This window comes from Anarrhichthys ocellatus, unplaced genomic scaffold (assembly GCF_004355925.1).
Source record: "Anarrhichthys ocellatus isolate YVR2014 unplaced genomic scaffold, GSC_Weel_1.0 scaffold1, whole genome shotgun sequence".
Lineage (NCBI taxonomy): Eukaryota > Metazoa > Chordata > Actinopteri > Perciformes > Anarhichadidae > Anarrhichthys > Anarrhichthys ocellatus.
Genome location: NW_022280031.1, coordinates 5,336,601 through 5,347,007, shown reverse-complemented (window position 1 = coordinate 5,347,007; position 10,407 = coordinate 5,336,601). Strand labels below are relative to the sequence as shown.

Here is a 10,407-nt window from a genome sequence, read left to right as displayed (position 1 = left end):
AAACCTCAGTCTCTGCCAGCAAGACAGAAGTGTCCTCTGTCTCTTAATAATGATGGCATCCTCAAATCTGTGGACATTTTTCTTACTGATCACTTTCAGATTTTTAAACAACCCTGCCAAATGGATTCATGGATTTGATGAACGGACTCTGGATCGAACACAATGAGGAAATCAATCTGTTAATATGTACAAACTAACAAATGTAATGAAATATATTTGCTCTGGCAGTTTTCTTGCGCAGCATTTATATGTCTGAGTGCGTGCAAGAGCATATGAGTGAGTGAGTGAGCGAGTGAATAAGAGAGAATGAAATGTGACTCACTGTGCAGGATTTGATGACCCTCAAAACACCTCAACTGTCATGTCAATCTAAACCTGCTGAAATGTGACAACACTTCCTGCTATGTTGATTGTGTCGCACGTGGGGTATTTTCTTGTAATTACGTGTTTTACTGGGCTACCAGAGGCAACATTTTCATGTATAATATGAAAAGAAAAAATATATAAAAAAATGAACTAGATAATAAATGCATGCATGAAAAGAAATGTACTTCTGTATTCATTTTACTCTGAATTATCTCTAACTCTGCTGTTTAAGCCAAAGTATAAATTCAAAGATTTCAGATACAGAATATTTTTTAGGTTAATTACCAGTCGTTGTTTATTTTTGTGAGCAAGAGATAAGTCTAATCCGACAAAGAATATTTATTAGTGTGGTTTTCCCTGTATTTGAAGTCAAGCTAGTTCAATATCTATAGCCCCAAAACAAAAAAGTCAGCTTCAAAGGCTTTAAAATATGTACGAAATACAATTTCCACACAACTTGAATTGGAGACAAAACACTGATGGATTCCTTTTAGTCTGCAGATGTCATATTTCCTTTTGGATTTAATTAATGGGAATGTAAAATATTTCATATTCAGTGTCACTCTCAAACGATAGAGACCAATCCATAGTGTAAGTACTCAGACGGCATCCTGTTACAGTGGTTAATCCCACTCTAATCCCTCATTATGATCTTTTGTAAATCCTTTGAACATTTAAAGTAATTGTTTTACAGTAACTGTCACTTTGGTTAACATGAACGCAAGTTTAAAGCAACAGAAATTTCATGAGCTATGACAATGTGCAAGACAGATGGCAGGCTTATTCAGTATGCGAATGCTTAGTAGTTGAACACTTTATTAAATACAAATTGAATTGTTCTAAACTCTTAGCGCACTGGAAAACACAAATCAAGAAAAGTGATGCATGTCTTACATGCATATTGATTTCATAGTTGTTTAGATACATCACAGAGTCACAAGACACTGAATGATTAAATCTTCTCAAGTAAAGTATCTCACTTATGGAAAATTCCCACAGGTCTACAGGTGGAATCAGTATGTCTGGGTAAAGGTCTGATTTTACTTTTCTTTCAAAGCTGAGTACAGGGTCCTCTGAAAATATATAGCAGTTAGATTAGTCACATTTCTAGATACCCAGTGTCCTGGGGGATTAGGCATTATGACATACAGTTTTATCTGCGATTTTAGTTAATTGAGTTATGATTTGAGCAAGGACACATTTAACTAACAGAGTCATATCCTGCAAATGCAAAGCAGCATTATTAATTCACAATAGCCAAATGTTAAATTGACATCATCTGAAGTTATAAATAACTAACTCTCTCTCTCACCTCTGCGGACTACATACCTGAGAGAATTACGTGTAATACCAAAATGTGAAATAAATAATGCCACCTCCAGCTGAGATTCAGTTCAAAAATTAGTTTACAACTGATTCTTTCTCATCTCAGAGTTAAAGAGAACGTGTAAAGAAGGGAAGCTCATATGTTGACAATTTAAAGGAAAAAGTCCTGCAGTCCATAGGAAGACATGATTATCACACCTCATCATGCTACATCTGCTGTGGGTATCCTGCAGATCCAGAGACAAACTCATGTATGCTGCATTTCTGGTGTGACACTATACCATCCCCTTGAGGCCACCATCATCACGTTCACCCTAACATCATATCTGCAGTGCAGCATGCGGTTTCAGGTATATATAAGCATACATTTTAAAAAGTGGAAAACTACACATAGCTTCTGCTCTATAGTTGAATAAACTATGACATATGTGTCAAGTTAAGCGATCAAAAGCTGAGTGAATTTTTTAAATCCTTTTCAACAAGCTGAATCCTCAGTTGTAGAGCTTTCAGACGATACGACTGGCAGATGATGCCCCCTGCAGGTGTCGGCAATAAAGTGAGCAATTGCTTCATATGCTCCAGATTGGGCTCCATTTGTAAATAAAAGCCACGGCTGCTTCATGCTTTGCTTGTGGGAAATACAGACATAACCAAGGATAAATATTACACACCAGTGTGTAACATGTTGCTGCTCATAGGGGATTAATTACATATAAATGCACCCTTGTTCCATCTCAGATAGGCCATTTATCTCACGATGTAACCCTTTATTTCCTGCTGGTAACCTGACCCTAATTGTCATGCAGTGGGCACATGCACTGTAATTTTCTTTAAAGAGCCTGCTCTGGACACCTGCATGTGCTTAGTGTCTCTGTCAAGGGGCGGGGCTGAGACAAGCGTCGGCTCTCTTTGTTCTAATTGCTCGGATCAGATAGGAATAAACAGAAGCTTTAAGAACAAACGTGGGGATGCACTGGATATATTTCCAGGCTTATGTTCACCGTGAAAAGCATGGAAGAAGACAGATACACTTCTTTAAGAAGCTTTATTGATGTATGAGCTCTACAATATTTTCATATTAATAATAATTATGCAATTGTGGTCAATACTGTTTATTTATTTTGGTTGTTTGGGGCTTAATACTATTAATCATTTAAAATTCATATAAAGAAGGTGAAATTATTACATTTATTATTACATTTGGGAAATTTGCAAATGTAAGCTTTCCGTAACACGTTAACGTCCATAATGGAAATAGTCAGTTTACCTTCACATGTTCTTAAATGTGTGCGATTTGATGTGATCCTCTTTTTATGTCATACAAAAACTGAAATGTTTGGACATGAAGTCCAAGCTTTGTTGAACAATGAATTAATTCAGAGAAGAACAAATTCAGTCTGATTATTGTAGATAAAGAAATAGACACAATTGTCTGTTATCAGCTTGCTCCAGAAATTCAGTTCAAGCTTCTAAACATCAGCAGCAGGTGATGCTGAGAATAAAACAAACTGTCATTTTTCAAAAAAGTCAACCAAATGTTACTTATATATCCTCAAATCACAAATTTGCCTTCCTCAGGGATCTTTAAAATCTGTACGTCTTCAGACCGTCGACTAGGACTAGAAAAGATGAGATAAAACCCTAAAAACTATTAACCCTCGACATTACACAACTGTTTTCACCGGCTCTGCAATATTTATGATGAGTAATTGGTGGAGAGCCCCTTTAAGTCAATGACAAACATAGTTTATTCATAATCATCGTCACTAAGGATTATGAACACAGCTTTCATTCAATGAGAAATATTTGTACTTGGAACCTACTGACTTTTAACATTAAAAATGTAACTAAATAAAGCAATGATTTGTGGTCCCCTCTCATTTGTTCATTCAAAATTAAAATGATCAAAATAAAATCCTTAAAGGTGCTAAACTCAATGTTTCGTCTCCATGTTGAGAGCCATGTGGAGACAATAGATGCTCTGAATTACGTATAGAGAACCTGTAGTTCATGTTTTATGAACTCTTGAATTAAATAGCAATACTTCTCTACTTTACTGATGAGATTCATTTGTCACTTACTGTAAGCAAACCAAGCTCATTTCAAACTCTACAGGTTGTACGATATAATTGGAGCGGCAAGAGGTTTTGTGCATTAGTTAGTATGTTAACTGTTTTATAAAGGATGTAACGGACACCCTGAGGGATTATCCCTTCAGCCTTTGAGATAATCATGATACACCGTGTGAAACATGCTTTAACGTCTACGCCGGTGTCTCCATGAAGGTCAACACTCATTACTCATTCTCTATATCGGTTAACCACATTTCCTTTTTAGCATTTCCTCACTTTCAATCTCTTCTGCTCTGTTCCTTTTTCCATGGAAATTAAGAGGCTGACACCATAAAGGAAAAACCGTGGCAACACCAGCGCCACAGTGAATACACTCACTTTGATGTCAGTTACAGAAAACCAGAGAATCACTGAAAAAGCATGCAACGCAACACTTCATCCACACTACAATTAAAACAACAAACACAACGTAATACCTGACATGAACTTGAATGCTTAATAATGTTCACATTTTGGGCTGCATTCTATGAATTATACAGGCATCATCTTCTTGTATGACACTATAGTTTTAATTATCAGCATAAGATGAGATAAGATAAGATAATCCTTTATTAGTCCCGCAGTGGGCAGAGGACTGTGACAAAAAAGGTTTGAGTGTAACACGAGGACTTCAACATGCAACATATGTTTTTAGAAGATAATTCTTCAGCTTTAACATATGTATCATAAAATGCGAATATACATAAATACGGACAAAATAAAAAGTTCAGTATCCATTTGAAATCAATATTTAAAAAAAAGTAAGGACTGATAAAGACACCAGAGTGCCACATTGATCATAATCCATCAGTAATGACAAAGGGATTATATGTCACAATCAAACATTAGATATTTATAGAGAGAACTCGAGCACTTTGGTTAGAGATATTTCCAAACTGATACTGATACTAAACGTTTTCTGTCAAACCTTGTAGTGCGGAATGTGTAAAATGATATATAACAGAAAAGGAAATAAGAAAAAGCTCATTGATGTAGAGGTAAAGAATTAAGACATTTAATGAAACAAGTGAAATTAGTTAAATATCAACACTGTTTAAATCCTAAGGCCATGCAAACAACGACTAGATCACTGGGCATTTATTCATTGAAATTTTATTTTAATGGCTTTTTGGGGATTTGGAATTGACGGTCAAGATAAAAGCATACTGTGACACAGGGAAATACTAATGAAATATAAAACGATTAGCTTGTAAAATCATCTGTAAATAATTAAACATAATGAATAACGTAGGTTATTAAACTAAGTTGCACCACCACAGAGCATTTTCCTGCAGACCAGACCGAGTGCTACCACAACACTTTGCATCACTTGAGTAAATCCTTTATTTAACACAGTTAATGGATACTTGTAAATACTTTGTATTACACTATACCAACATAATATACATACATAATGTACACAAAAATATTACATCATGATATGTCTATCATTTTCTCTTAACTATAGCAGTTATATTATAGGCTCTATTTTATTTTGCAACCGCTATGTCACTGCTGTTTTATATTATGTCAATATTTCATTGTTCATCAAGTATAATTATTCTATTTAAAAAACGGCGTGTAATGATTTTTGTCCTTTTGTCCTGGTGATGTCCTTATCAATGACTGGGACATAATGTTTGATGGCAATAATATTACAACACATTTTTACGATTTTTCTGTTTTCAATTGTCTTAAATGCATTGAGCACTCTATGCCTGGTTATTTACAAAGCTCATCTTGAAAATAAATAAAAACAAACAAAGCATTAAGTAATGACTTTCAATTTCAGAATTTCAAAAGTTATAATATAAATATTACATCACATTATGAAGGCCATATTTGCCAAATATTTACCACCAGTGTTTTATTTTCATTTTAGGTAATAAAAACTCCCCCATCTCATTCACCATGTACAGCACTATACTAACAGCTAAATCACATCTCGTTGACAAATATCATCGGGCCTTGAGAAGCCACTTTATTCTCTTCGTTATAAATTACCGGTTTGCCAAGATATGCAGGCGGTAAGCTCAAGCTTACTTGTGCCTGGTTGAGGCTACCTTGTCTGCCGACCTGCAGATTGAAACTGTCTTGTCTGTAGAGTTGTGGACCAACGCCCTCCTCCGGCTGCTCGAAACTGCTCTCATTGTAGAGCCGCTGTCGCATTTCACTGGTGCGTTTCCCAGAAGCACTCCTGGTTGGATATCTCTGACCTGTCTTGTACCAGCCTGTTTCTTTGAAGACAAACCAAATATTTCCAACCCAGAGGACGACGTTTACAAAACCAAAAACCTGGAGATAGAAGAAGGCGTGAATAGCCTGTTTTATCCAGTTTTGTGTTTCAATGCTTCATTTGTAGACTTAACACCTACCGCAGATGTATTAAGCCGTGACCAGAGAGGCTCCTGGGTGGCCGTACATTTGTTCTCCTGGGCTCTGCAAGCTGAGATGAGCAGTAGCACCTGAGTTGGGTTTGTGGCCGTCTTGATATCAGAAACAGTTTTGGCCCAACAGCAACTGCTGACCAGCCACACTAAGGAGAAGATGACTGTAACAACAAAATCCTGCTCAGGACAAAAGAGTAGAAAGGAAACATTATCACAGTATATTGGATCTGATTCAGGTGTGGACATTAAGGGAATGTTTTTGGTGAAGGTATAAACTCACTGACCACAAGCGGGCCTCTGTTGTTCCTTCGGTACTTGTTCTGGTAGAAGACATAGACGATGGTTGCCAGCAGAGAGTAGAGGAAAGCAAAAACACCCACAGTCAGGAAGAACTGAGCAGATGAGGAAAAGTTGCCATCCAGGAAGAGAACCTCTTCCCTTTTTCCCTCACACAAGGGAGCCTTGAAATGCACTTCTTGTAATCTACAAGACAGAAAGAAGAGGTTTATAGTGAATGGATAAAAACAGGTTGCTATTAAAACTGGCATGTGAGGAGCTTCAGTGTGGAAGAAAGTCGTCGCTTTAGCCGCCCATTGTTCACTGGCACTATGAGAGCCCTTTCGTTAGCAAACTTGTGACAAAAAAAAAGACGGTTCAAGTTCAAAAAACATAAATGAAAAGCTGAGAAATCTGTATTTGGCGTTGTTTACAAAGGAACAGATTCTAAAAGATGTATGAAGAAGCTGCCAGTGAAAAAGCAGTTCTGCAACTTGTCTTTTCCTTTTGTCACTCAGGATTAATCATGACATTCAATGGCAGGGTTTTCCTGACCATTTTACCTTAGATTATATACATAAAAAATAAATACACCTCCGCAAACATTTTAAAGGTGTATATACGTATATATATATATACATACACACACACTTTTGGCATTTTTTATTTTTCCTGTAGTGTATTTATTTTTTTATTCATATATTTGCACCACTCTTTCCCACTTTGTACTACAACTGCTGGACAACAATTTATCTTTGGATATATATATTTTTTATCTTATTTTGTTTTATAAATCATAAATACCATATGGTGCGTGGAGTCTGTACATGCTGCATGATCTAAGTCAACTAAAAACTGCTCATTACTGGTTAGTGTGGGGCACCGTTTTTATCTGCTTTTTATAAGTGAACAAAAAAAATGACCACTGAACTAACACACTGACACCAGTGTCAAGTCAGATGAGTCAGCTTACTCTAATTGGACGATTAAATTAACAGTTTGGCGTTCAACTCTGAGGCATGGAGTTTGGGTTTGGTCGACTACACAACTGCACTGCTGCAGTACGACATCAAAGAGCTCAGACACACCCCACCATTCATCATCCAGATGTAATGGTGGCCAGACGTGCTTCAGGATATTAATTATGTGGAAGACATTCAGTTAAACAGTGCGTCTTCACATTTGTCGTCATCTTATTATTATTGGGCCGTCTGCCTGGCTGTCTGGTTTCCTGTTTTTAAATTGGGCGAGCTTTAAGAGAGCAGCTCTTCCCTGATGACAATATGATGATTGTCTGGACATGTCTGGTTAGTCCGAAATCATCTTGCTGGGTGTCCAGTCAAATCTTCACTCTTTGTCAACTAGTCTGTTAATTCACATTTTGAAATTAAATAAATCTAAACATGTTAATAGATTCATTGTAAAAGATTAAACTATACAAAATGTCATAAAACCCAATTTCATGACAATTAATATTTGTTCTTTGTATATTCACAAGTTAAGTACCTAACCAAAGGATGTAAGCAAAGGAATGCACAATGAAGTACCTTACCTGAAAGGATAGGCGAAATCAATGTTGATGCTGAGGTTACTCTGCCTCCTGTCTGCACAGTCCACTTTAACCTGGAGGTGACCATAGTATCCTCCACATGTTGCAAAAGCACAGATGGCAAAAATCTAGGAAGAAAAACATCATAAAAGGATCAGGATCTGTTTATAATTCATACATTTGATTGATCCAGTATTAGGTCTGCATAATGTATACACATCAATAAATTACTGGACTGCTATTAACATCTATAATTGGTTTGAAAACAAAACGTGAATAATTTAAAGGTTGGAAGACAACTAACGGAGCTGCTTACTGTGTGCTGACGGGGGGCCACAGCAGTACAGTGCAGATTAAATCTGAAGATGTGAGTCGTTTTATCTTCATAGTTCTGATGCAGAATATTCATATCAAGAATGAGAAATTTACTCTGTGTTCACTATTTTGAATAGATTTTTCTTTACTTTTATGTATGTGGCACATGTTGCCTCAACAAGCTGCAGTCTAAACCTGACAAATTATTTCACCAATCAGCAAGTCAAAACATCAAGATCCGACTTGATATTGTAATTCATACAATGTATTATGCAGTGTCTAGAAGCAGAAATCACAACAAGCAAAATGTAGAAATGACAAGACTGGAGAAATGACACTTACCGGAGCAAATATAACCATACACATTTAAAAGTCACAGATGTCACGTCCTACTCCACACAGTGTCGACAGCTTCTATCATCGGGGTTGAAATGCCACTGGCGTAGACGTGGAGAAAGAGAGCGACTGTTTCAGCGTAGGGGAGGGCTGACAGGAGACCTCTTCCCCAGGGAGGAGTCTGAGATTTTACTGTACCGCTACAATGTGTTCACAAACACTGCAATCAACTGTTAATACAATGAAGAATGTGTGAACAGTTTTTTGTTTTTTTACTTTTTATAGTAACACCATGAGGACATTATTTATTTTCTTAATAAGGCTTCATCAGAATTATTAAACAAATAGAAATACTTCTATCTCCAAATTGTGCGGTTATACATTTTTAAGATAAACAGAAGGATTTGGGGTTGCTTTGAGAAATGAGAAAATCGTCATACTTCTTAAATTATATGAACTATTCAAAAACCTATTGGATTATCTAAAACATACGGTAAAAATAGCTGAAAACAGGCCTGTTTCCCAGAACAGCAACGATTTCAGCACATTAACTATAATAGTCACTTAATAGAACTGATCTTAAAACATAATTTTTGAACTTGTGTTTTCGTTTCACTTGTCATCCTAATATATAATAATACTAATAATAATAATAATAATAATAAGAGAAACAACTGCTGTTTTTATTTTCTGCCTTTGTTCACCTTTGCTGGGTTGCTGGTTTGTGGCAGACTGGGAACGTTGGTAAAGTCAGTAGGAAAATACAACTAATCTGAATTCATGTATAATTTTTTGTGGGTGTATAATAATGTGAGCTAATTAATTGGATTTATTTGAATGTACGTTACACCAACCTATTTCCTCCCCCAAACCTGTGTGGCTGTGGTAACTGAAGTGTGTTTTTTAAACATTGTATCAACCTTTTCTCATTACGTTGATATGTTTAATTTAAAATGACTTAACCTGTGAGGCTATATGATGAAATCCTCAAGAACACTTGAGCAACAACCATCTGGTTAACACAGAGACAGACTGATTGAACTGTGTCTCATATGTACATTAGCTGCATCAACAGACAAGTATAATCATATGATTTCAAATATTACAGCTAATATTTGAAATAAATCAGCACTTATTATTGTGACTGAAAAAGTGACCAATGCTCAATGTGATGAAATAGAATAACAATTGTAGTGTAGATTACTGTATTGTAATCATTGAAGTTTAATTACATTTTCTTTTCTAAAGATCATTGATTGGGCCATAAAAAGGATTCTGCTGACCTCTTTTGGTAGCAAGGCTGTTTTACAGATTTACTTTTATTGAATGATTTTAGAGTTGTGCACATCACAGAGTAAAATTAACCCTAAGAAATTAGTTCTAATGTCCTTAGATGACAAAAATATCGTTGTAAAAAAACTACCAGGTATTAATATTACTTTACACTTTTACTGAGTTGATCTATTAACTTCAGTCCTGGTCAATGCTATTTTTCACCACAGACTGGGAAATGTCAATGAAAAGCAACAACATTGATTGTGATGCATTTCATTATATTCCCAGTGTCACATTAAAAAAAAAAACTCGAACTTGTTACCTTAGAGGACAAAATGTGATATAATAGAATGCATGTTTTTATGGCCATGGGATCAAAGATTGTGGTTTCAATTGGGATTTATGTCCTTAATAGTGTCTGTATTTTAGCTAGACAGTTTATAGGAGCCGAGGTTGAATTTCC

At 35.9% G+C, this 10,407-nt stretch overlaps 1 protein-coding gene across 1 annotated transcript; it reads right to left on the bottom strand.

Moving 5' to 3' along the window:
* Window positions 1–5,741: 5,741 nt before the first annotated feature.
* On the bottom strand, window positions 5,742–8,759 carry synprb (synaptoporin b). The gene is made up of 5 exons (XM_031853972.1): window positions 8,676–8,759; window positions 8,022–8,146; window positions 6,478–6,676; window positions 6,179–6,370; window positions 5,742–6,098 (listed from the first exon to the last, which is right to left on the bottom strand). The coding sequence occupies exons 1-5, from the start codon at window positions 8,697–8,699 to the stop codon at window positions 5,742–5,744; spliced, it is 897 nt and encodes a 298-aa protein (XP_031709832.1). The 5' UTR covers window positions 8,700–8,759.
* Between the last annotated feature and the right edge of the window lie 1,648 nt (window positions 8,760–10,407).